The following is a 27,323-nucleotide window of genomic DNA, read 5'->3' on the forward strand; positions in this document are numbered from 1 at the left end:
AAAAATGTCGAATGATATGACAATAATTTCAAATGATATGGCAACACGCAAACGCCGATAAGTTATAACACCTGGATAGGCTAGAAGACATGTCTAATAATATAAAAACACACAACTACAAAAGGCAGACTTTCTCAAACTGAGGGAGCCTTAGCAAACTTATCTACGTAATTCGAAACAGAGCTCAAGAAACACTGTAGTTCGGTTAGGGAGGAGGTGGAGAAACATTTTAAGAATATCAATGATAAGGTGGAACAATCAGAAAATACAACTACGAATAATTTCGAAATTGGAGCAACCTAAATCTCAGAAACACAAAGTAGGGTCGAAGTACTGGAATTAACTAAAAAGCTTACTGAAATAATGATCCAAATACTTTAAGTAGTTTGGAGATGCGTAAACAGATACTAGCAGAAAAAAATACAAGAACAAGTAGACATTCTAATTAATGGACGATATTATTGATCATTACAATGAATTTCAAAAATTGTGGCAAAAGTTAAAGAACACTAAACGGGAACTTAAGAATAAAACATCTGCATTCAACATTGGATTATCTACTATGGTGTTGGAGGAATTACAATTAAGAATGGATGAAACAGGTAAAAAAGAAAAAAAGCCCTAACTTTCAAACCTATGGTGACGCACATCCGACGTATTTATTAAGAGTATTTTTCCAGTCTGTGCGCTAGGAATGGAATGAGTCTAAGGAAATAGATTTTGCACTGGAACATTTAGTAGCTGACGCTGCTGATGGGGGGCAGCCCATTCTGCGAAATTTAAATCGTGGGAGAACTTCAGGGAAAAATTAAAGAGTAAAATACTGCTCGGCAAGTACGCAAGAGAAATTAACTTTAGAACTATTAGACCGGAGTACTGTAGTAGCTCGTGGGGTACTTATAAGAAGTATATTGAATGGCATTTAACCCGATCAAGATATTGAAACAACCCACTGGATGAAAAACATTTAGTACAAGTTATTATGAGGCAATTACTTACTATGTACGAAAGGAGAGATTGCATAGTGGATGGACTAATATGGGTAACTTACTAACATTCGTTGAAGTATTAGATACATTAAATAAAGAAGGAACAGATTACAATTATGGAGAAAATCGGAGCGCTAGAGCTAAATATACAGAGGGTAATGAGAACCATCACTACATACAAAAAGAAAATAATTTTTGTTACATAGATAGGAAGATCAATTTTAGGAAAAATGGAGAAATAAATACAAGAGGAAGTAATGGTTCACAGGTATGTGTACCATGTAACGTAAATACCAATGACAATGGAGTAACAAACAGTCCCTTTTACTATAAACATAAGACAGAAACCCGATATTTATCCTATAGTAATGCGGAAAAACTCAACATCCCTGGAATGTGGGCCAGACTCCATGACGTAACAATCCAATAACAGGCCCTTATACTAAACGATTAATAGTTTTTACTCAAAAAGTGCCTACATGGGATAGAGGAGGAACAAGTGAAATCATTAATAAGAACAAATGTGTATGGAAATAGTGTAAATATATACATAGACTCTGGAGTCGAAATTGAGTTAGTGTCTCTGGAATGCCTCGAAACAGTTAGAACAATTAGAAACAGAAATACATTTCCTATTCTACCGGTCATAAGAGTGTACGTATAGGAATCACTGGCAGTAAAGATAGACAAATTCGACAACAGACACGATTATCAATAGAAATAAATCACTTTAAGTTTACGCAAACTTTGTTAGTGGTACCTAATGTTAACTTACATATATAATTAGGTATCGATTGGTTAGTGAAGTATAAAGTAAAAATGGACTTAGACAATAAGTTTTCATTGGGAATCATGATTGGCAGAATAATATTGCAGTGTTTAAGGCGAATTTCGTAGGAAATAACACCGACTTGTCGTAAATACTATGCAGGCAGTTCCTACAGCTCAAACAGCAAATAACGAAGAATCCAGAAGATGTTACATGCAGTTAATTACTACAGCTCAAATAGTAAGTAAAGAAGAACCAACCGAAGATATTAATGTATCAATAGAACAAATACGATTTAAAGCTCACGAAACACACCTGTCAACGAAAGAGCAACAAAATAATTTGTACGATATTTTATTTACACATAGGAGTGTGTTTTCTTATAAATCAGGAGTGATCGTGGACTACATTTGCAGCTTTAAGTTGAAAGACCATGAACCATTCCTTTGTAAGCTATACCCAGTTCCACTAAGTTCAGCCGTGAGCGAAGAAATGCGTGGATAAGATGGTAGAAAATAAGTTAACAGAAAGGTGCCTAAGCGTATACAGGGTAAACATTAATACATCCAACATACTGCAGGGACCGATCCCTGACCGGAAACAAAGGAAAAATAGTGCTGTCAACATGTGTCTGGAAATGGATGGTTTGCGTGCAACGACAACAAATCATCCTGGAATGCAGTACAGAGCTGCATCGCATCCAAGTCACAATAGATGCTCAAAGTGGCCTCCATGGGATGCAGTGCTTTAAAACGTCACATCATGGATTGACGCACTCTTTCGCACATTTCGGCCTTTCTCCATGTTGGCGGGCCACATGCCTGGAGCTTGTACTAGTGAGTATACCAATACCATGTAGTAACTGGTCCTCCAAATGTGGAGTACGCACTTGCGCCGCCTCCCTGCACGTTCGTCTGTTTGAGAGGGCCCATGATCACACAATCGCCCGAAACAGCTTAAAATGTTGTGTGATGTGGTTGGTATTTCTTATCGTACTTGTATTGGTATAGCTGTGCTGCCTCTCAACCGTTTCCATCTGCTTGGCCGTACTCAAACACCATCTCGGCTTGTTCCCGACTTCAATACCGGGCCATCCTGCCTGCTTACAGCGCGGCACGTGGTCAGAGGAACTTTCACTCGTCACCGCTATGTACCGCGGTAACGATGAATTTCTGGACACATGTTCATAGAACTTTTTTTCTTCCATTTCCAGTCAGAAATCCGCCCCTGCAGTTTGTCGATTTTATTAATGTTTGGCCTGTATAATAACCCCTCACTAGTAGTGGAGAAAGCCACAGGAGGTGTGTGCTGTCTTTTAGATGCTCGTACAGTGAACAAACATACAGAAACAGAAAGAGGCTGACCAGTATGTATCGATGATTTGTTAGCTTAAGTCTGAGCAAGGAATGTACTTTAGCTCGATGGATTTGATGGTGGATACTGGCAGGTAAAATTGCATGATAAGAAAATATACTGTTTTTCTATTTAATGGTCAATCTTATCAGTTTAAAGTATTACCTTTCGGTTTAAACACATCGCTTTCTGTGTATATAAGTAGATGATACTGCATATTACTAATATTCAAGACTTGGAAAGAGCACTGTATACGTTTACTATTAACTATAATGTTAGATAAATTTTATGACAAAGGCATCACATTTAAACTTTCAAAATCGCACTTAGGAAGGGAAGAACTAAAATTTCTAGGGTACCTAGTCGGAACAAAAGGAATTAGACCAGATCCACAAATAGTACGAGCCATCAAAGATTGTGAAACAGTTAAGATCTTTTTTGGATTTATCTGGATTCTATCGAAACGTCCAACCAATGAAAGATCCAAGATATTATCATTGTCAAGACAAAGAGCGAAGTGGATATGGAATGAAAGAGTGTCAGAGGCATTTAATAATATTAAAGAAGCGTTAGTCAATGCACCTATCTTAAAACACCTAGTAATGAATGAACGAACAATGTAGGAAGAGACAGACTGTTACTTCTCGTAAAGAAGGCACGTAAAGTTGCAGACAGGCATTCTGGCCAGAGATGCCGGAGTTGGTAGCCATGTGTGCATGACGTGTGCTTGCCTGCGTGTATGAATGGTGTGTGTTTCTCCTTTTCTGAAGAAGGCTGTGGCCGAAAGCTTTATGTAAGTGTCTTTTAATTATGCCTGTCTGCAGCTTAACGCGTCTTCTTTACGGTAAGTAGCAATCTGACTTTTCCTACACTGTTGATATTCCTACCTGGAGTTTCCAGCAACGCATGGAGGTTTTAACTTAACAACAGATGCTTCTGAGTATAATATTACCTGTGAATTGTTTCAAGGACAGTGGGACCCAACATTAAGAGATCATAGGACAGTAGCTTTCTCTACATAGTGACAGAGAAGGTATTGTCGGCAATTGTATGGAGAATACCGAAGTTTCAAATACTCATGGGGGTTGTAAGATCATAGTATATATGGACCACCAAGCCTCAGTCTTTCTTATTGAAATCAGAGTATTACATAGAAGATAAATGGGTTGGGTCTTATGTCTACAAGAATATCATATAGAAATAAATTACATAAAGTTCAGAGAATATAGTACCATATGTATTGTCAAGACTACCATTAGGCATAAATGACATTAAATGTACTGGCGAACCAGTAGTTCTCTTTTCAATTAATTTTCTGAAGATAATCTACACTAATGATGAAGTGGGGAGACTGGCATTGTGAATAAAACGTGTAAAAACCGATGAATATTTTGGTAATAAGGGAGACGGAAGTGAACAGGCATCATTATTATTAGAAGATAAAGCTTTCTGGTCGATAGGTGGGAATGCACTGTTTAGAAGATTACAAATTGATAAATGATAGTGGAGGTTATTGTTGCCACAAACTGGGCAGAGTGACCTCATATTGTTTATACGCAAAGACTATAAGCATTTTGGGATGTAAAAGTGTATCAAACATCCTAGTAAATTCTACTGTTTTAAGAATTTCAATAGAAAGATAAGAAAAATATCAAGAATATGTGTGGTATATCAGGATCACAGAAAATAACATTTACGTCTCACAAACAGTGTATGGTATCCTGTAGTTCCAAAGGCACTATATGATAAAGCAGCTGCATGTTTTTTGGTCAATTAGTGAAAGTAAGGGGAGAAGTGACATACATTTTTATCTTGGTGGAACGTTGGTGCAAATACGTAAAGTTATATTAGCAAAACGAGGATAATGGAATGTAGTCGAATTAAGTCGGGTGATGCTGAGGGAATTAGATTAGGAAATGAGACGCTTAAAGTAGTAAAGGAGTTTTGCTATTTGGGGAGCAAAATAACTGATGATGTTCGAAGTAAAGAGGATATAAAATGGAGACTGGCAATAGCAAGGAAAGCGTTTCTGAAGAAGAGAAATTTGTTAACATCGAGTGTAGATTTAAGAATCAGGAAGTCGTTTCTGAAAGTATTTGTATGGAGTGTAGCCATGTATGGAAGTGAAACATGGACGATAAATAGTTTGGACAAGAAGAGAATAGAAGCTTTTGAAATGTGGTGCTACAGAAGAATGCTGAAGATTAGATGGGTAGATCACGTAGCTAATGAGGAAGTATTGAATAGGATTGGGGAGAAGAGGAGTTTGTGGCACAACTTGACAAGAAGAAGGGATCGGTTGGTAGGACATGTTCTGAGGCATCAAGGGATCACCAATTTAATATTGGAGGGCAGCGTGGAGGGTAAAAATCGTAGAGGGAGACCAAGAGATGAATACACTAAACAGATTCAGAAGGATGTAGGCTGCAGTACGTATTGGGAGGTGAAGAAGCTTGCACAGGATAGAGTAGCATGGAGAGCTTCATCAAAACAGTCTCAGGGCTGAAGACCACAATAACAACAACAACATATTCAGTTAAGCAAACTACGACACTTCTGCAATAAACAACTTTACAGAATATTTTGTGGATGTAGGAAAACCATGGAGGATGTAAACCTGTAGTTGGTCACAGTTTATCAGTAACAATTTCAAAGAATTCTTGGCATGGGAAGGAGACAGACATATTTGTATACTGAGAATTCTTAACATGGAAAGCAGAAACACACATTTGCATACTGAAGTACCACCCAAAATCAAACTCATGTGAACGAGTCATGAAAGAAATTTGACATTTATGCGGGACTTATTGTTCTCATAGGCATACAACTTGGGCGCAGATGATCCCTAAGTTCCAATGAGCTCCCAAATATGTTAACAGAGCTATCCCCTGTAGAAGTAATGAATAAGAACTTTATTAATGAGTGATTATTAAAAGTATTTAAATGGCCTACTTTAAGAAAGATGGAGCCAAAAGAAGTACATAAGATAGTAGATGATAGACTACATGCACAAGTAGAATTACGAATAACGAAATATAATGAGGGAGAGAATTCTGTCAGAGCTCGAACTTAAAGAAGGACATGCGTAAGTTTTTTCCTAGATGAAGTGGACCTTTTAAGATAGAGGGGATGCCAGATTCTAAAGTAGTATTTTTGGTGCATCCAAAAAAGATCAAGAGAAAGAACTTTCCAATATTGATACATTAAAGAAATTCATAATCGCAGGAGAACCTCATCCTCTGTAGAGGAACTGTATTCCCTGCGACAACTGCTACACATTATCAAGTGCAGCAGTAGCAATAAACACATAATGAATGTATAATTGCCCACAGAGCAAAGGAATAAATCGTACAAAACATTAAGTACAAACATACAAATTACATAACGGAATATACTGTGTAATTTCGTAAATACATAGATATGCTTCACATGATAGTTGCGATTGACAGTGAGGTTAAGACGCCCGACTACAACTGACTGATGACTAACGTGTGAATGCCATAGCTGTACAGATTGTCAATGGGGGGTGCGTTAAGATCACTCACCAGGGCCTGTATGAGTGAAACCGTGACAAGTCGCTACTGTAGGGCATGCCGACCACTCTTTGTCCTCCGACGTCACGGTGAATTACTCATCAGATAGGGGAGTGTGGGGTAGTGGGTGTGAAAGGAATCAGTCTTTGGGGTCTATCATCTTTCTTTCTTTGATCTTCACACGCCCATTCTTTTTCTTTCTCTTTCTTTCTCCTTGTAACCTCCCCCCTCACTTATCGTCCTTAATGACAGTGAAAAATTAAACCGCGTGTACCTAATGGAAATTTGGGAAAAGCAATCGTCACCGAAGTTAATCTATCGGTAAAGAGGGAGGAAAGGGTTACATCTAAATGAAAGGAAAAATGCAAATGAAACTGGTGGAAATTAATTTTGAAAAGGGGTAAAGTTAATAAAAAAAGTAAATGTGCGGCCGTTACGTTAACAATTAACTAGCGGTAATTAGATATTTGAGATTTGGGGGAAATTACGGTCGCCAGTCCTATGGACAATTACTATAATAACTGAAAAAGAAAGGTTATTAAATATATAATTAGCACTAGAAGCGTGGCAACTGAAGGTTGACACGTGTAGTGTGAAAACTGAAAGTTTGTCAGAAGTAATAAATTTCGCTACACTCTGACTGAATTTAGCAAAAGAATTAATAAAACCGGAAAATCGAAAGTTAATTTAGTGACTGAAGTTAATAGTGAGCTTTCTTTCTGAAGCACATCGAAATCCAGTAAAATACGGTTAGTCTTGGACTACCTCAACAATCATTTCAAAAGCAACTTGACTCTACGCATTTAGAAACAAGAGATTTAACTTTGAACTTGAATTAAATGATTCTGAACTATTAACAATAGTAAAATTTAGTACGTACCAAGCTGAGCTGCAGTCACAGGTAAGCTAAAATATGCTAACAAAACTCGCACTCTAAATTTGTGCTCGTGTAACCTAAATATTGTAGCCAGCTACTGAACTCTGAAATTAAAGCAGTGAAATCTAATTATATTATTTTAATGCTGGCGTTTGAATTTCAACGACACTCGGGTTCATTTCGGAAAAGGAAGGGACCCTGCTTGGCAATGCAATTGGGACAATGAGCAACAAAGGTTCATGCTAAGTTGCTGTAATTTTGCGAGGCAAATGGACCAATTTGAAAAGCTGAGGTCTGCCATACAGTTCTGAAACTTTACGTGCTTTTAGTCTTCCTTGTTGGTTGATTGAAGGTTTGAAGCCGTCGATCGAGGAGGTGGCGACAGTCACTCATTGTCGGCCGTCGCTGTTGCAGAAGCTGGATGTTGGCGCGCCTTCTTCTCGACACGGTCACCAGGCGAAACGGGCTCTTGATGTGCGCCAGCTAATGCTTCCCGTCCGCGACACCATGTCAGAAACTATTATCGCGAGTCGAGCGCAATTACTTGCTGCCAAACCCCGAAAGCGCGGCAACTCGCGGGAGCGTCACACGACACCTGCTCCACTCGCTACTCCCGCCAGACCCTCACTGCCCTGCCCGCGCTTCACGCGGCAGAGTTAACACTACCAAAGATCCTACACACTTTGATTCTTCACACGACCCATCGATGTAATCGTTCGATAGCAGTTTTCCCTAGGCAAGACCCAGCGTAAAAATACAAATAATATTTACGAAACAAACCAATTATACATCGACATGAGTGCATAAATATATATATATACAAATAGTAAAACAATTACAATATGTAAAGACACAGAAATGTCATATATTCGGGTAACAAAAATAAGGAAAACGAATTATAGTACAATAGATGAAAATAAGAGGATATGCATTTCCGGCGTTACACGTGCCCCACATTGTCTGAGGATGTTCGTGTAACGTAAACAGACTCAGAAAATGTCCCAAAAAAGAAACAGCGGAAATGCATATGCTCAAAACATCAACAAAAGTTAGCATTCGTCTAATTAACCATAAATCAATTTTTAGACCATAATAATTGAGTGGAGACACTCCTAATCTTATTCCACTCTGTCACCTTGCACAAAATAAAACAGGTTGACAACATTTCAAAATTCATAGAAAACATAGAAAATGGTTTAGCTATTCCAAAATCATTAAAATTCGTAACACTATGAGAAATGGAATACTATTTGCAAAATTAATTAGAGTACATGGTCATAAAAACAGGTAGATCAAAATACGCAAATTAATAATTAATTACATAGAATACACATTTTTACATAACCTTTTCATAATTAATATCTCGTCATGAGATTCCACTTAACGCTAAACAAGAAAATAATATTCAGTAGATCGAAAAAAACATAAATATTGACAGCAGAATTCTTTCACATCAGCTGTCCGGGAAGAAAAACTATTCCGCCTTTCGTACTCGCAAGTACAAAGAATGCCGACAGCGGCACAAGAGCCAACAGCGGCACAAGAGCCGACAGCGGCTCGCCTCGCCAGTATTGTTGCGCCCGCGTGTGCGGCACGCTTGATCTCACTCGCCCTTGTGACGGCGTTTCCAGAACGTCCGTTTCACTGAATTCTTTAGGAAAAACTCACTCCCGAGTAATCTCAAGGAGTCCCTTAATACTATCACAGTGGATAACTCAACACTGTCCATCATCACACGCATGTACTAGCCTGAAACTTAAAACAGCGTCTAAGTACATCGGCAATGACTAGTAAAACACATATTCATGAAATCTTACAGCTAGTTACAAAATCATGTTTACATTGCTTAATCTACTGTGACTCAGCTGAAAACTTAAACTAGCAGCTTGGATTTTTCAGTTGATTAGATCATGATTAAATTGATTAAAATTAAATTGATTAATCAAAACGCGCTTTAGTGTCATGACGACGTATGCGAGCATCGGCTTTTAGCTTCATTACTTCTCGCAAACGATCCTTTTTCACACCAATACTAATGTCAATCCGTGGAGGGAATTTGATTATCTCTTCCACTAAACTTGTACTTCTGTCACCCAACAGGATTTCCTCTGGAGAAAATCCCGTAGATTCATGTCTCAAGGTGTTCATAATTCTCTCAAATACTGCTACATATTTGCCCCATGCCCTATGGTTGTGATGGCAATAGGTACGGGAAAGTCGGCCTCGTCTTTGTTCGTGTTACGTTTGACACACCGTCTACAATACTTTCCAATTCACTTTCTACACTATTGTCAATGCCGAGATTCCTCACATTACAGTAGTTCAAATTCATACCTACGTCAATACCATTCGGCCAGTTAACAATGTGTATAGGCTGGTATTGCCTATGCACACCGTCTCCTGCCTCGTCAAAACTAACTACTATTGTTTTATCTTGGGACGTACATGTCAAAGTTTTGCTTTCGCAGTTAATCACTGCATGGTACTTTAATAGCCAATCTAACCCGATAATTACTTCCGTAGTTAAGTCTGGCACGACGACAAACTCTTGTTCAAATCGTGCCCCACATATCTCGAAGTTGACAAAAATCTGTTTTGTGACCGGTTTACTGGCCTTCCCAGTAGCACCGATAATTTTCACTCCTGTTACTGGCATAACTACGATGCCAGGTCTGTCTTTCAGTAACTCAAATATTTTCCCAGATACAGCACTCAATTCTGCACCGGTGTCAATCAACACGTTTAGTTGTAGGTCGTGCATATTAACAGACACCACTATCTGTCTACACTTGTCCTCGACTGTTTCTTTATTTTCCCACAGTAAATCCTCGTCTATATCCAGGTCATTCCAGAAAAAACCATCCGGCTTTGATCCTAAATCCGGTTTATCTGGCGGCTTTTTCAGCCTCTGTTCACTTACAGTTTTAATTTCAACACGTTTGTCCTGAGGCTGTAGCTTCGCCTCCAATACCGACACCTTTTCCTGTAACTCGTCAACTAGTGAGTGTTGCTTTGCTATCAATTCATTAATCGTCACCTTCGTTGATTCCACTTTGGTCAGATTGATCTCATCTGCCAATCTACCTGGAAGAATGTGCCCAGTAGCATCTGAAATTACTTCCTCTGGATCTGCGCAACCCACACCGCTACCGTCTGACCGTATAACGTCAGCTCTAACCTCATACACGCTGTAATCTATGTGCTTTTCTACCAATCGTGTCCGGCTATCACTAAAATTTTCATAATCTTTCTCCTTAATACTCTCGCAATGTTTAAACTGGATGTTCGCGTTGGATGGGTCGGCTACTTCTACCACTATAACTTTCGGTAAAGTCTGCCGGTTAGGGCCAGAACTTTCCGTTACTCCTTCAACATCTAACTCCTGCGGGACGAAACACGACGAATCTTGCTCGTGCTGCCCATTAACATCAACTATTTCTGGTAAAGTCTGCCGGTTAGGGCCAGAACTTTCAATCACTTCACAAATACTATCTTCCTGTGGGACGAGACGCGGCAAATACTGCACGCGCTCCCCATAAACACTTCTCCCATACAGACCCCTATAATCTCTTAGTTCGTCGTATAATCGACCGAACTGCCTTAACCAGACCTCATCCCTCTCTGCATCCCCTCGCTCAATGACGGACGTTTTATCCGACATCTGATCTTCTCTAAACAATTGCGAATCATTCTTAAACTCATTCTCCAGTTCCGCTGCGGGTATTACAGCTGCCACTTTATGATCGATTTCCGGAACACTACTTAAATTGTTCTCACTGACAGCGAATGTATTTTCTACTGCCGTGTATACAGCTGATCTACTACTTGTGGGCGCACTCTTTTCTCTTAACACTGGCACACTCTCCCGCCGTTGATTATTCCACACGGAATTTTCATACCGACGACACCTGGGTTTTCTCCTGCTATTGGGCCGCCAAAATTTCTCCACGCCCGGTCGGCCCCTCACCGGCGCGGCTAATGGTTTCCCTGTCTCGTCCCAGCAGATACGCTCCCCGGATGCTGCTGAGGCGGCTGATCACACCCTCTGGCGTTATTACTATTCTGTGAAGCCCGTATCACGTTAGTATGATACTGGTTTCCGTCATTCCTGTTATTATTTGCATTGTACCGATTGTTATTACGGTCCGAACCATTATTGTTATTGCTGCCATGGTTGTGGTATGCATTATTCCCGTGGTTATCGTTGTTGTGGTTGCTGTGGTACCCGTTGTTGTTACCACGGCCTCTGCCACTGTCGCGATTATTGCGCCAATTGTCCTCGTCCTCCACTCTTTCCAGGAAATCATTGACTGTCCTGTAATTGCTTCCTACGTATCGTTTTGTATCATCTGGAAGCTTCTTGTAGAGTTCCCAGACTATTTCGGATTCCGAGCGGCGGTCACGCAAATATTCCAACTTGCGGATCCAGCCCTCACAAAACTCCTTCATCGAACCGCGCGAATTCGCATCGAAAGGCCTCGAAACGACAAATTCGCGCCAGACACTTTGCTGTTTTTGCTCTGACCAGTATTCAGCCAGAAACAAATTTTTAAATTCGTCAAAAGTCAGGTTCGTAATGTTGAGGTTTAAGCCCCAACGCTTGGCATCACCAGCCAACACATCAATAATCGCATTAATTTTTCTCTCATCAGTCCATGATCTGGGTAAAACTCTTTCACAATTTTTAATGAAATCCGTCGGGTGTATACCGCCTTTTTTCAAGGGGTCGAACCGCTCGTCTTTCGTCAACAACTCCGAACTATGTGCACAGATTGGCACATAGCTCTGTTTTTCGTCAAGTTTCCTTTCTAATTCCGACACCCTCGTAATCACTTGGCAAGTGGTTGTCGCAAGCGTTTCCACTTCCCTCTTTTTCTCTTCGCAGGTGTTAGCCTGCTTCGTCACTTTGGTATCTACTTCGGATACTAAAGCCTTTAAAGTTTCCACCTTCTGTTGATCCTCTTTTCTCACTAATTGAATTTGTTCCGTCACCTTATTCTCGATGATCGGAGCAACTGCGTCTCCTACACTTTTCTCGATTCTGCTAATTTCGGAATCAAAACGAGTATTTATGCTCGCAATTTCCGCCTGAACGCCTATCATTTCCTGTTTAAGGTTACCGATTTCGGTATTAATCACGACAATATCGTCTTTGATTTTATCAACTTTTGTGTTAACAACTTCAACATTGTTGTTAACAACATTAATAGCTTTGTTCTGATTGTCTAGCATTCGTTCAATTTTTTCAGACAGAGCTACTTGCTTGGCAGCCTGAGCTACTTGCTTGGCAGCCTGAGCTGCTTGCTCGGCAGCCTGAGCTTCTTGCTTGGCAGCCTGATCTCTAATTTCTGCCGATTGACTCTTGATTTCGTTAATCAAAACATTCAATAAATCAGTTAAATTCCCGGAAACCACCGGTTTTACTTCCGTAGCGGCTTCCTCTTTCATTGTCCCCCCGTATTCGTCATCAAGGGATTCAGATTTGATTTTCACTTCCGATTCCGAAACATTTTCTAAAGTCTGGAATTCCATTTCTGCTCTTTGTTGCGTTTCGGCGGTCGCATCTTTCATGCTAGCCGCCTGCCCCGGAACAATGGGTACCGCTGTGCGCGTTTCCCACTGTTCGGCCGATTGTTCCGTATCCAAGTCTACCAAATTTTGGTAATTGTTGCCTTCACTCATTTTAATAATTTTCAATTTAAATGCAAAATCTCAACTCTAATTAGGATTCCGCACACGAATATTCTCGCTGACGTATCGACCATTTCGTAACCAGTACTTTGTTACGGGATTTGCACAATGCAAAATTCGTGTCCAGAACAACCTCAAATTTGAAGATTGTCCTGTCACCAGGTCGCCACGTGTAACCTCCCCCCTCACTTATCGTCCTTAATGACAGTGAAAAATTAAACCGCGTGTACCTAATGGAAATTTGGGAAAAGCAATCGTCACCGAAGTTAATCTATCGGTAAAGAGGGAGGAAAGGGTTACATCTAAATGAAAGGAAAAATGCAAATGAAACTGGTGGAAATTAATTTTGAAAAGGGGTAAAGTTAATAAAAAAAGTAAATGTGCGGCCGTTACGTTAACAATTAACTAGCGGTAATTAGATATTTGAGATTTGGGGGAAATTACGGTCGCCAGTCCTATGGACAATTACTATAATAACTGAAAAAGAAAGGTTATTAAATATATAATTAGCACTAGAAGCGTGGCAACTGAAGGTTGACACGTGTAGTGTGAAAACTGAAAGTTTGTCAGAAGTAATAAATTTCGCTACACTCTGACTGAATTTAGCAAAAGAATTAATAAAACCGGAAAATCGAAAGTTAATTTAGTGACTGAAGTTAATAGTGAGCTTTCTTTCTGAAGCACATCGAAATCCAGTAAAATACGGTTAGTCTTGGACTACCTCAACAATCATTTCAAAAGCAACTTGACTCTACGCATTTAGAAACAAGAGATTTAACTTTGAACTTGAATTAAATGATTCTGAACTATTAACAATAGTAAAATTTAGTACGTACCAAGCTGAGCTGCAGTCACAGGTAAGCTAAAATATGCTAACAAAACTCGCACTCTAAATTTGTGCTCGTGTAACCTAAATATTGTAGCCAGCTACTGAACTCTGAAATTAAAGCAGTGAAATCTAATTATATTATTTTAATGCTGGCGTTTGAATTTCAACGACACTCGGGTTCATTTCGGAAAAGGAAGGGACCCTGCTTGGCAATGCAATTGGGACAATGAGCAACAAAGGTTCATGCTAAGTTGCTGTAATTTTGCGAGGCAAATGGACCAATTTGAAAAGCTGAGGTCTGCCATACAGTTCTGAAACTTTACGTGCTTTTAGTCTTCCTTGTTGGTTGATTGAAGGTTTGAAGCCGTCGATCGAGGAGGTGGCGACAGTCACTCATTGTCGGCCGTCGCTGTTGCAGAAGCTGGATGTTGGCGCGCCTTCTTCTCGACACGGTCACCAGGCGAAACGGGCTCTTGATGTGCGCCAGCTAATGCTTCCCGTCCGCGACACCATGTCAGAAACTATTATCGCGAGTCGAGCGCAATTACTTGCTGCCAAACCCCGAAAGCGCGGCAACTCGCGGGAGCGTCACACGACACCTGCTCCACTCGCTACTCCCGCCAGACCCTCACTGCCCTGCCCGCGCTTCACGCGGCAGAGTTAACACTACCAAAGATCCTACACACTTTGATTCTTCACACGACCCATCGATGTAATCGTTCGATAGCAGTTTTCCCTAGGCAAGACCCAGCGTAAAAATACAAATAATATTTACGAAACAAACCAATTATACATCGACATGAGTGCATAAATATATATATATACAAATAGTAAAACAATTACAATATGTAAAGACACAGAAATGTCATATATTCGGGTAACAAAAATAAGGAAAACGAATTATAGTACAATAGATGAAAATAAGAGGATATGCATTTCCGGCGTTACATCCTCCGACAGAAGTACCAACAATATCCTCCGTCTTAACACGCTTATAATATACTTACAATGCACGGACATGGACAGATGGCACAGACAGTTAAAATTAATTCAATCGTACTTAAAGGCAGCCGGCCAAGTGTGGCCGAGTGGTTCTAAGCGCTACAGTCTGGAACCGCGTGACCGCTACGGTCGCAGGTTCGAATCCTGCCTCAGGCATGGATGTCTGTGATGTTAGTTAGGTTTAAGTAGTTCTAAGTTCTAGGGGACTGATGACCTCAGAAGTTATATCCCATAGTGCTCAGAGCCATTTGAACTTAAAGGCATATGTTAGGAACGTCACATTTTCAGCGGGGAAGTTGAATTGCAGTACGCACGACTCTGGCTAAGGGTATTATGACGTCCTAACATGTTAATACAGAACGTAAGGAAGTAAGACAGAGGTAAGAGTATGTGGCAACTCTTGGTGCTTGGCTAATATGATGAATGTGTCACAACTACATGCGAGATACGAACGTTGCAGTAAACATTTGTTAGCGTAAAACAAAACAGTCCTTGAAAATAAGAAGAAACAAATGGCTCAATGAATATGTAGGTTAACAATGTAGTACGAATTAGAAAGAGTATAAAAAAGCTAATGTGTTTCATAGCCTGGTAAGTCCACTGTGCAAAGGAGAAACTTCAACATTGGTAACAATGCAGAGGAGAGGTCAGAAACTGCACATACTATTACACATTTTTTTAGTTGAAGTTCATCCGGATCTATAGAGAGTCAATAAATAAAGGACAGGCAGTCTAATCTGTGGTCAGGTGTATCCAGGAAAACACTTGCGTCGCAGATATTAGAAAGTATGTTCCCAGTGTCTGTCCAGAGGATTAGATGAGAGTAAATCGATTATGCAAGTATGAAACTGTAAAATAACAGAAAGAAAATTTAAAGAATTATTCTCGAAAATAATTGAAGCGTAAGGATGTAACTGGGCAAGGGTGATTTTATTGTATCACCGTGTTTCTGTGAATGTTGTATGAAGGCAAAAATGAGATTTTAAGACAGGAGAATAAGAGTAAATGGTAATGTAATCATGTAACTCCTTATGGTAACTAAAAGGTTGGAAAGTTGTGCATCAGAAAAACTGAGGGAACTATGTTGTTACAAAGTAGTTACAGGAAATTATCCATTATCAATAGATAAAAACAAGAGCCTAAACAGTCATGGAAAATGTTTCTAATTTGTTTCTACGGCTAGGAACATATTTTGAAGGAAAGCGATATGCTGTCTCAAGAATTTTCTTTTAAAGTCGTTCATTAAACTGTGGCTATATTCTGTTTGAAACATCGTTCGCTGAGACGTAGAATGTGACGTACGGTGAAAGATAATCCATGAAGGGTATGCCTCGTGATGAATCAGTATAAATTATGAAACAATAACTATCATACATTAACGCAAAGAGATCAACACTTGTATCTGATGCACTGAGGAATTAGAAATGGAAAAATGGTTAACTGAAAATATCTGAATGTGAGTAGTTTGTTGTGGAAGGAATGGCAATAACGCTTTGTGTTAAGTTGCTCTTGATGGGTACGTGAAGGTAATTTATGGAAAGTCAAAGTTATTAAGTACTGTGATTAGTTATTTATATTATTCTACACGAGATCTTTCTTCTTAGGCGGGGGATCTGTGGTGGTACATGTTGCTGATCAAGGTAGCGACAGGTCCTGTTCTTTCGGACATGTCCGAAAGAATAGATACCATCCTCGGCGAACTCTTACAGAACTCAGTAAGATTGTCTGCTGCAAGTAATGAGTGTAATGGACAGGGGCACTACGAATCTAGTGTGTGGACATTAAGTTGGGAATGTTGGTCTCACGGGTAGCGTGCAAGGGATAAATCCCTGCAGTCGCACTATCTTCTGTGCCCTCGGTAGCTCAGATGGATAGAGCGTCTGCCATGTAAGCAGGTGATCCCGGGTTCGAGCCCCGGTCGAGGCGTACATTTTCAACTGTCCCCGTTGGTGTATATCAACGCCTGTCGATAGCGTAGGGTCTTGATTTCATTATCATTTCATTCTAGACCGTTGCATGGCCACCGATGGTATTTGTTCTTTTGGACATGTCCGAAAGAACAGATACCATCTTCATATAAATTAAGGATTCTGCACCATCATCTTGCATCGGCACAGTGGAAAGGAAGAGCGCATACTGTGCGCGCATTTTTTATTTATGATCGGATACAAAAGCAGTTGTAAGAACATTACAGCCACAAGGCGTGACGGAGAGCGAGTGTTTATACTGGTGGGGAGGAGCCATCTACACTTTGATCTTACGACTCTGGGTGCCAGGGATGCCAAAGAAGGAGAGGTCGGGACAACAATGGCTGTTGTTCAGAAAAGAAAAACAAAATAAGATTACATGGAATTACTTAATTGATTCATTACTTTCTTGTTGACTTTGGGATACTAACGATCTGCCTGTCGACGAGCTTGATTATTGAGAGCTTAGACGTGCATGTGTTAGCTGGTATGTTGAAAATGTTGTGGGGACTGTTACGTACAGAAGGATTTCGGTAAGAAGTGACTGAGTGATGTTGTAGCTAGTGGGTTGCGACCATAATCTTCCATTATCACAGCGCTTTCCCACAGATAGTGAAGTTCGACGCACTTGGAAGTGACACTGCATAGCAGGACGACAACTTCGAGTGGCGATGCGAGAGCGGAAACAGAAGATTTAAAGGTTAAAGTAATTACGAACAAATGACTGAAAGAGACATTCACGGAATTGATACTCTGGTTAATATCAACAGAAACATTTCAGCAGGTTCTGAGAAAACATTCACGGTCTAATAAACGGTTCAAATATACAGGGTGAGTCAGAAGGAAAAATGAGGAGTGATAGTATTAGTGATTCTGAACAAGAAACATCACACAAACATATGTCCTGTCCTTAACAGTTCCTGAGGAAACTAATGAAAACAGTGGCGAACAGGAGCAACGCAGGTACTAGTAAATGAAGCACTGTGATCTAATGCTTCCTTTACTTGTGTACATTTCCTCAAAAAAATATGTTCAGAAAGTCCACCATCAACATCAACGTATTTTGCCAGCTGCTGTGGTGCTGATCTGAGCTCTTTCACATGTTCCTTTACTTGAGCACACTCATGTAAAATATGGGCAGAAAGCTCCTCCTTTATGTTCAGTTTGCACTTGTGGAATTCCCTCTTAAGCAAACCCCACAAACTGTAATACAATGGAGTCAGATCGGGTGACCTCGGTAGCCACGAAATGGCTCCACATTCATCGATCCAGTAACCAGAATACGTTTCTGTGAGGTACTGTGCCACTGGCACAAGTGAAGTGTGCATTGAAATGGACAGTAAAGACAACACCATATAGCCTAATGTGGCTTAGGTTATATTTGTATGTGAGTGCTAGTGAAGAAGGACGTGTAAATGGCACTTGTGATTTTCAAACAGCCATGGACCTAGCCTCAGAGATACAGGTAGCTGTACCGTAGGTGCTGCAACCACAACAGAGAGTATCTGTTGAGACGCCAGACAAATGTGTGGTTCCTGAAGAGGGGCAGCAGTCTTTTCAGTAGTTGCAGGGGCAACAGTCAGGATTACTGATTGAGCTGGCATTGTAACATCAACCAAAACAGCATTGTTATTCTGGTACTGCGAACAGCTGAAAGCAAGGGAAGCTATTGTCGTAATTTTTCCCGATGGCCATGCAGCTTTACTGTACGGTTAAATGATGATGAAGTCCTCTTCTGTAAAATACTTCAGCGGTAACTACTCAGGACGACGTTGTTATCATGAGAAACAAATAGGTATCGGAGCGTGGAATCTCAGATCCCTTAATCGGACAGGTAGGTTAGAAAATTTAAAAAGAGAAATGGACAGGTTAAAGTTAGATATAGTGGGAATTAGTGATTTTCGGTGACCGAAGGAACAAGACTTCTGGTCAGGTGAATACAGAGTTATAAATACAAAATCAAATAGGGGTAATCCAGGAGTAGGTTTAATAATTAATAAAAGAAATAGGAACGCGAATAAGCTACTACGAACAGCATACTGAACGCATTATTGTAGCCAAGATAGACACGAAGCCCACGCCTACTACAATAGTACAGGTTTATACAGTAACTAGCTCCGCAGATGATGAAAAGATTGAAGAAATGTATGATGTGATCAAAGAAACTATTCAGTGTTGAAGAAGACGAAAATTTAATAGTCATGGGGAACTCTAATTCGATAGTAGGAAAAGGAATAGATGGAATCGTAGTAGATGAATATGGACTGAGGAGTAAGAAATGAAAGAGAAAGCCGCCTGATAGAATTTTGCACACAGCATAATTTAATCATCGCTAACGCTTGGTTTAAATATCATGAAGGAAGGTTGTGTACATGGAAGAGACCTGAGACACCAGAAGGTTTCAGATTGATTACATAATGGTAAGACAGAGATTTCGGAATCATGTTTTAAACTTTAAGACATTTATAGAGGCAGATATGGACTCTGACCAAAATTTATTGGTTATGAACTATAGATTAAAACTGAAGAAACTGCAAAAAGGTAGGAATTTAAGGAGATGGAACCTGGATAAAAAGAAGGAACCAGAGGTTAGAGAGAGTTTCAGAGGGAGCATTAGAGAACGATTGACAAGGACAGGGCAAAGGAATACAGTAGAAGAAGAATGATTAGCTTTGAGAGATGAAATAGTGAAGGCAGTAGAGGATCAAGTAGGTAAAAAGACAAGGACTAGCAAAAATCCTTGCGTAACACAAGAGATATCGAACTTAATTGACGAAAGGAGTAAATATAAAAATGCAGTAAATCAAGCAGGGGAAAAGAAATACAAACGTTTCAAAAATGAAATCGACTGGAAATGCAAAATGGTCAAGCAGAAATGGCTAGAGGAGAAAAGTAAGGAAGTAAATGTCGCTAAGGGTAAAATAGATGCTATGGATGTCAAAAACTCAGACAGAAAACAAATCTTAAGTAAATAAGGGAAAACAAAAAGGTGAAAGGAGTATATTGACCGGTCTATACAAGGACGATGTAATTGAGGGCAATATTATGGAAATGGAAGAGGACGTAGATGAAGACGAGATGGGAGATATGATAAGGCATGATGAATTTGACAGAGCACTGAAAGACGTAGGTCGAAACAAGGCCCCCGGAGTAGACAACATTCTGTTAGAACTTCTCATAGCCTTGGGAGAGCCAGCCATGACAAAACTCTTCCATCTGGTGAGCGAAATATATGAGATAGGCGAAATACCCTCAACTTTCAAAAAGAATACAATTCCAATTCCAAGGAAAATAGATGCTGTCAGGTGTAAAAATTACCGAACTATCAGTTTAATACGCCGCTGTTGCAAAATACTGACACGAATTCCTTACAGACGAATGGAAAAACTGGTAGAGAAGACCAGTTTGGATTCCATAGAAATATAGGAACACGAGTGCCAATACTGACCCTACGACTTATCTTAGAAGAAAGATTAAGGAAAGGCAAACCTACGTTTATAGCATTTTTAGACTTAGAGAAAGATTTTGACAATGTTGACTGGAACACTGTCTTTCAAATTCTGAAGGTGGCAGGGGTAAAATACAGGGAGCGAAAGGCTATTTACAATTTGTACAGAAACCAGATGCCAGTTATAAGAGTCGAGGGGCACGAAAGGGAAGCAGTGGTTCAGAAGGGAGTGAGACAGGGTTGTAGCCTATTCCGATGTGATTCAATCTGCATATTGGGCAAGCAGCAAAGGAAAAAAAGAAATATTTGGAATAGGGATTAAAATCCATGAAGAAGAAATAAAAACATTGGAGGTTCGCTGATGACATTGTAATTCTGTTAGAGACAGCAAAGGACTTGGAAGAACAGTTGAACGGAATGGACAGTGTCTTGAAAGGAGGATAAAAGATAAACATCAACAAAAGCAAAACGAGGATAATGAAATGTAGTCGAGTTAACTCGGGTGATGCTGAGGAAATTAGATTAGGAAATGAGACACTTAAAGTAGTAAAGGAATTTTGCTATTTGGGGAGCAAAATAACTGATGATGGTCGAAGTAGAGAGGATATAAAATGTATACTGGCGATGGCAAGGAAATCGTTAGTGAAGAAGAGAAATTGTTAACATCGAGTATAGATTTAAGTGTCAGGAAGTCTTTGCTGAAAGTATTTGTATAGAGTGTAGCCATGTATGGGAGTGAAACATGAACGATAAAAAGTGAATACAACAAGAGAATAGAAGCTTTTGAAATGTGGTGCTACACAATAATACTGAAGATTAGTTGGGTAGAGCACGTATCTAATGAGGAGATACTGAACAGAATTGGGGAGAAGAGGAATCTGTTGCATAACTTGACCAGAAGAAGGGAAAGACTGGTAGGACACGTTCTGCTGGATCATGGGATCACCAACTTAGTATTGGAGGGAAGCGTGGAGTGTAAAAATCGTAGAGGGAGACCAAGAGATGAATAGACTAAGCAGACTCAGGATGTAGGATGAAGACCATAACAGCAACAATATGGTTAGGAATAGGGAGCATCTTCTTCTGAAATTTTTTGTTCAGAATCACCAATACCATGACCCTCAAAGCATGTACCTTCCCTCCTGACTCACCTTGTATTTTAACTATCATAGATATGTATTCCAAATTCGCGTGGGCGCTTTCCGTGAAAAAAAAATTGGGATGGATGTTGTACAGGTTCTTAAGCAATTTCTGCACACTTTTACGAATCAGTGTCCTGACAACCTGCATTCTGATCAAGGAGGTGAATTTTACAATAAGTATTTCAAGTTAGTAATGGATCGACACAGAATAAACCACTATTCGACACTCTCCCACATGAAAACGAGTATTGTGGAGCATCTGAACAGCAGTATGGGATCCGTACCAGATAGGGTTGATAGAAGAGATAGAGAAGATCCAACGGAGAGCAGCGCGCTTCGTTACAGGATCATTTAGTAATCGCGAAAGCGTTACGGAGATGATAGATAAACTCCAGTGGAAGACTCTGCAGGAGAGACTCTCAGTAGCTCGGTATGGGCTTTTGTTAAAGTTTCGAGAACATACCTTCACCGAGGAGTCAAGCAGTATATTGCTCCCGCCTACGTATATCTCGCGAAGAGACCGTGATGATAAAATCAGAGAGATTAGAGCCCACACAGAGGCATACCGACAATCCTTCTTTTCACGAACATTAAGAGACTGGAATAGAAGGGAGAACCGATAGAGGTACTCAAGGTACCCTGCGCCACACACCGTCAGGTGGCTTGCCGAGTATGGATGTAGATGTAGAAACACTAAAATCCACATGTGGATGCAATTCAGTCTTCGTGATTCATACAAATGGCTTTGCATTCTTCCGCAAATTATTGGGAACTATAATCGAATCGAATATCATACAATTAAGATGAGGCATATCAGTGTACATGCCAATGAACTTCTAAATACAGCACACAGTCATATTAAGATGGTGAATCCACACAAACAGAAGTTCACCCTAGGTGATATGGTGCACTTTTCGAACTACAACACTGCATTTGATAAGTCTTATCTTCCTAACTGGTAGATGGTTATATCTACTACGTACAAAGTACAGACGACAAACCCGAGTACTTAGGCCCACTTCAGAACTTCTTCTGTAATTCCTCTGTGTAAGACTCCCCTGAATTTCTTCACCAACACTGTCCTTTAAGATGTGTTCCTTGTACAGCATGTTGTAAGGCATCACGGGAACAGGGCTTTAGTGAAACCGCTTGGCTTTCCAGCATCACAAAACGTGCACATGATTTGCTATATAACAGGGTGTGCAAACCTTAGCCAGTGCAGTAGCGTACCATCAGTGCTAGAAATCACATCAATAAAGGAGGTGGTAGTATACTCAATGAACTGCCAGTTGAACATATTCATTGACACAGTTTCTATTGACTTGGAACGAAACTGATTTTCAGCATACATTAAATAATGATCCTTGGAGACCTCGTCAGAAAAGTTAGTCCCCTTAACATCGTAAGCCAGATGCTTTTTCCAATGTTTCGCAGAACATCATGCTGCAGATCGAATTTTGGCTGACACAGCCAAGTTAATACAGCAAAGAAGGGATATAGGCATAGGACAAGATATTGTGGCTTTTCGCAGTTGATAAAGCAAGGGTACCAAACTTCAATTGGTACCCTTTTGTCAAATTCTGTGGTTTTTACACCGTTGTGTAGACTTTCCTCGGTTTTCAAGGCGAATTTTGTGCGCCGACCAAATGCATTTCGATTGGGAAGGTGTTCTGAATGCTCGAAATAGCCACATTTGGGATCAAGGAAACCTCAAAGCCATGTGTAAACGAAGATTTCAGCACACCTTCGGTATCAGTATCTGAGCGGGTATCTGAGATAGCCGTATGTTTAGGCTGTACATCTTTCCACCCCACCCTGCGGGTGCCACATGCTTGATATTCCTGCAAAAGATGCTGCCGGAGTTTTTGAAAGGTGTGCCATAGGACATCCGGCACGAAACGTGGTTCCAGCATGGTGCGGCAGTACATTTTGCACTTCGCATCCGAAACCATCTGAACGTAGTCTACGGGGACAGGTGGATCGGTCGAGGTGGACCACACGCTTAGGCATCAGGATCCCCACTTTTAACCCCTTTGAACTCTTTGTTATGTGGCCACATGAAGAGTCTTGTTTACGAGACCCCTGTTCAGTCGGAAGAAAGGAAGACTGGGTTGAACGTCCCTTCGACATCGAGAACATTAGAGAGAGAGCACAAAGAGCGGAGGGAGATGGGCCGTGCCATTTCAAAGAAACCATCCGGGTATGTGCGTGGAGCGATTTAGGGAAACCATGGAAAATTCAAATCAGGATGGTCGGACGCGGATTTTAACCGTCAACGTACCGAATGCGAGTCCATTGTGCTAACCACTGCGCCACCTCTGTCCAGTCCGAGGATGATCTGGTCTCACGGATCAAGGCTGTGGTAAAAGTGATTCACCATACACCAACGCATATTAGACACAGTTTACGCAAACGTTTTGTGCAGATACGCTGTTTGCTCCGAACTTGTTGGTCCTCATATCGAACAACTGTTGTAATACCACAGTAAATAGGAGTAAAATCTATGGGTCTCGTTTTCCGTGTAACATGGAAACGAACTGTTTCCAGACATGGGCTCCTATGATCTACTAAGTCCCATCCACAACCTCCAGAACTGTATCATAAGTTTTCAAATATCCTGCAGAAATATTTTTAAAATTCTCAATATACTTTGTTGCTTCCCATCACGTTTAACTTTCATCAAATGATTTTTTGCGAACCCTAGTCATTTCAATTTGTAGAGGAGAGCCAGTGAACTTGCAACTATGGTTGGTTGGTTGGTTTGGGGAAGACCAGACAGCGTGGTCATCGGTCTCATCGGATTAGGGAAGGATGGAGAAGGAAGTTGGCCGTGCCCTTTCAGAGGAACCATCCCGGCATTTGCCTGGAGTGATTTAGGGAAATCACGGAAAACCTAAATCAGGATGGCCGGACGCGGGATTGAACCGTCGTCCTTCCGAATGCGAGTCCAGTGTCTAACCACTGCGCCACCTCGCTCGGTGCAACTATGGAGTTAATGTTCGGGTACAACCATATGCTGAAAGAAATAGCGAATTTCCCACTACCAAAAAACATTATTGCTTTATAATGACGGACGTCGACATGTACCAGCACATACCGCAGTTCACTGTACATGACGTGGCGGACGCAACTTCTCACCGATTTTGACGACAGACTGCCCCATTGTATTCGAATACTGAGCCAGTGGATAACGACTGTCTCCATTCCTCTGCACGCGGCCTAATCACGTTTATCTTACTTTAATGATCCTGTGTGACATATACGATTGTGACAATAGAATGACTGCGCAGTCCCCGTGTAATGCGGGTACTCTAAATGTACCCAACAGGGTTCCCGAGAAATACGTTCTCCTTGTTCCAAGAATACCTTTTTAAGTCCCCCGAACTTCTGTCTTTGACTTCCATATGCGTTATACTGGTCTGCTGCTATCCTACCTGCATATCTTTGTATTCGTTAGATGTTTGTTGTCATGTTGTTATGGCAACGTGTTAACGACCTTGAACGCTGGGGCCATAGGTTAATAGCCGGCCGGAGTGGCCGAGCGGTTCTAGGCCCTACAGTCAGGAACTGCGCGACCACTGCGGTCGCAGGTTCGAATCCTGCCTCGGGCGTGGATGTTTGTGATGTACTTAGGTTTAAGTAGTTCTAAGTCTGGGGGACTTATGACCTCGGAAGTTGAGTCCCGTAGTGCTCAGAGCCATTTGAGCCATAGGTTAATAAGGAAAGTACTCGTTTAACAGAGTCACTGTACTTTCACGGAGCCTTCAAACAAATCTAAGTCCTCAGTCCCCTTTCCTAATACTGATTTTGCTTGGTCGTCCCATTCTGCATACTTTCTTAACGTCTTGACTAAATACTCATACAATGTGACTTGGTCCAGATGTGTACCTCTGATCTTGTAATAGGACACTATTTCTTTCTGTATGTTTTAGTCATTATATTTCACACACTTTAAAAAGAGCGACGATTCTTTACACGACGTCGAAATTTTGTCCAAGTCTTTCTGCATTTTCTCAGGACAATCCAACGACAATACTTTCCAGCAGACAACAGCGTCACCACTTAACAGTTTCACACCATATCTAATTGTACCACGAGAAGAAACACCAAATTACATTAATTTTGAAGATAGAATGTTCTGTGACACTCTGAAATAATTTTGAATTGTAATATCTTTTACAGTGTTTCTTAGCATGGCACTGAATTATATACTACATCTTTTTCATCAACAGCTAGACGAAAAGGCAACAGGAAAATAAAATATCATGCAACGTCTACGCCACTTTCTGTGAACAGACATGCACTACTCCATTCCTGAAAGAAAATACATAAGCTTTGATTACTAACACGCAGCAAATGAAAATTTCATTACATACCGTAGATTTTCTTATCTATATGTGATGAGACTCTCGCGATAATATGACAGTTTCTCAGTTATTTGACACTTAGCTAATTACTGTGTCTATACAGCTGGTGTGTGAACATAGACTGTCAGTACGATCAGCGAGGCGGTTTTAAATTAGTGTTTCAATGCGAGTGCATCCCATCAATTTGATGCGCTTTTTTATGAAGTAATGGCTGTAAATACTACGGCACTCTCGTCTCTTGTGGCTGATAACACTGTTTTAGAGGCATGAAAGCGATTATATACGTGCAAGTGCAGAAAAGAGAACACTTGTAACAAAGGGTTAGCATACTTAATATTTTATCTGTGCTGTTGAAGGTAATTACATTCGCAACTGGCAGTTCTGATGCGTGACATTTGTCAACGAAATTTATTCTAATGAAAGTCGTCTTATTCTCACAAACAGTCATGTCGTGCTTCAATATTCTTTAAACATTTTCCGTACAGGACAGTTACCGACATTTCCTGTTATGCAGAAACTCCAAGGAATATTTTTAGCGCTTCGAAAATACAAGAATTCTCTCCAGGCATACAAATCAAATTCGAATGACATTGAGATAAGTGATAGTATCATTTTGTAAACATTAAACGTATTCTTTCAGATAGTGACACATTAATGTCACTGTTACTTCCAAACCGAATTCTATTTCTTCTAGAATGCCAAATGTGACGAGAAAGATTCTGCATGGGCTTGTAAACGCGTTTTAGTGCTCGAAACTTCGACGGAGGTAATCTGTAAACGGAGTTTCGTAAATAAACCCGAAGGTTCTATAGGACTACTCATACGTGACATATTAGTAGAATTATCTTACATAATCAATTACATATTCCAACACCAAACACACGAAAGAACAAAAGGCCAATCAGCTCTTTGCTATAAATGACACGTAGACAGGCGTAACTAAGTTGCGTACCGTAGCATGCACACACTTCCTACAATGTTTTCACTTACCCAGCACCCCATTCCACAAGAACGAGAGCGACAACAAACGAAAAACGCTCTTCGCCATTTTCCTACCCACGCTTCTTCAGTCCATATTCACCGGGAAGGCACGTACTATGGTCTGCTACGGGACAGCAAGTTGTGTTTATGGTGGTCCAGCGCCCAGCATCCACGAAAGATGGCGCTACAATCAATAGACCGTGTGCAGCTACTGCAGAGCCATCTTTCGGTCGCTTCCCATACCACGTACTCCACAGGTGCCGCGCCACGCCTCAACACGGCTGCTCTAGGCACCGGAACTACATTATTCCCGAACACATTTTATTTCCACAAAATTTTCATTTCCATTCTTTACAGTCTTCAAAACAATATTTT

At 40.5% G+C, this 27,323-nt stretch overlaps 1 protein-coding gene and 1 non-coding gene across 2 annotated transcripts in view; one reads left to right on the forward strand and one right to left on the reverse strand.

The window, feature by feature from the left end:
* The window catches only part of LOC124804792 (acetylcholine receptor subunit beta-like 2), a 308,830-nt gene extending 281,755 nt beyond the window's left edge, over positions 1-27,075 (reverse strand). Inside the window, exon 1 of the mRNA XM_047265120.1 lies at positions 26,958-27,075. Within this exon, the coding sequence (XP_047121076.1) occupies positions 26,958-27,015 (58 nt within the window). The 5' untranslated portion in view covers positions 27,016-27,075. The remainder of the gene's footprint in view (positions 1-26,957) is intronic.
* Trnat-ugu lies at positions 16,895-16,969 on the forward strand. Its single transcript has one exon. It is a non-coding gene; the product is annotated as a tRNA-Thr (tRNA).
* Positions 27,076-27,323: the final 248 nt, after the last annotated feature.

Source organism: Schistocerca piceifrons, chromosome 7, assembly GCF_021461385.2.
Source record: "Schistocerca piceifrons isolate TAMUIC-IGC-003096 chromosome 7, iqSchPice1.1, whole genome shotgun sequence".
Lineage (NCBI taxonomy): Eukaryota > Metazoa > Arthropoda > Insecta > Orthoptera > Acrididae > Schistocerca > Schistocerca piceifrons.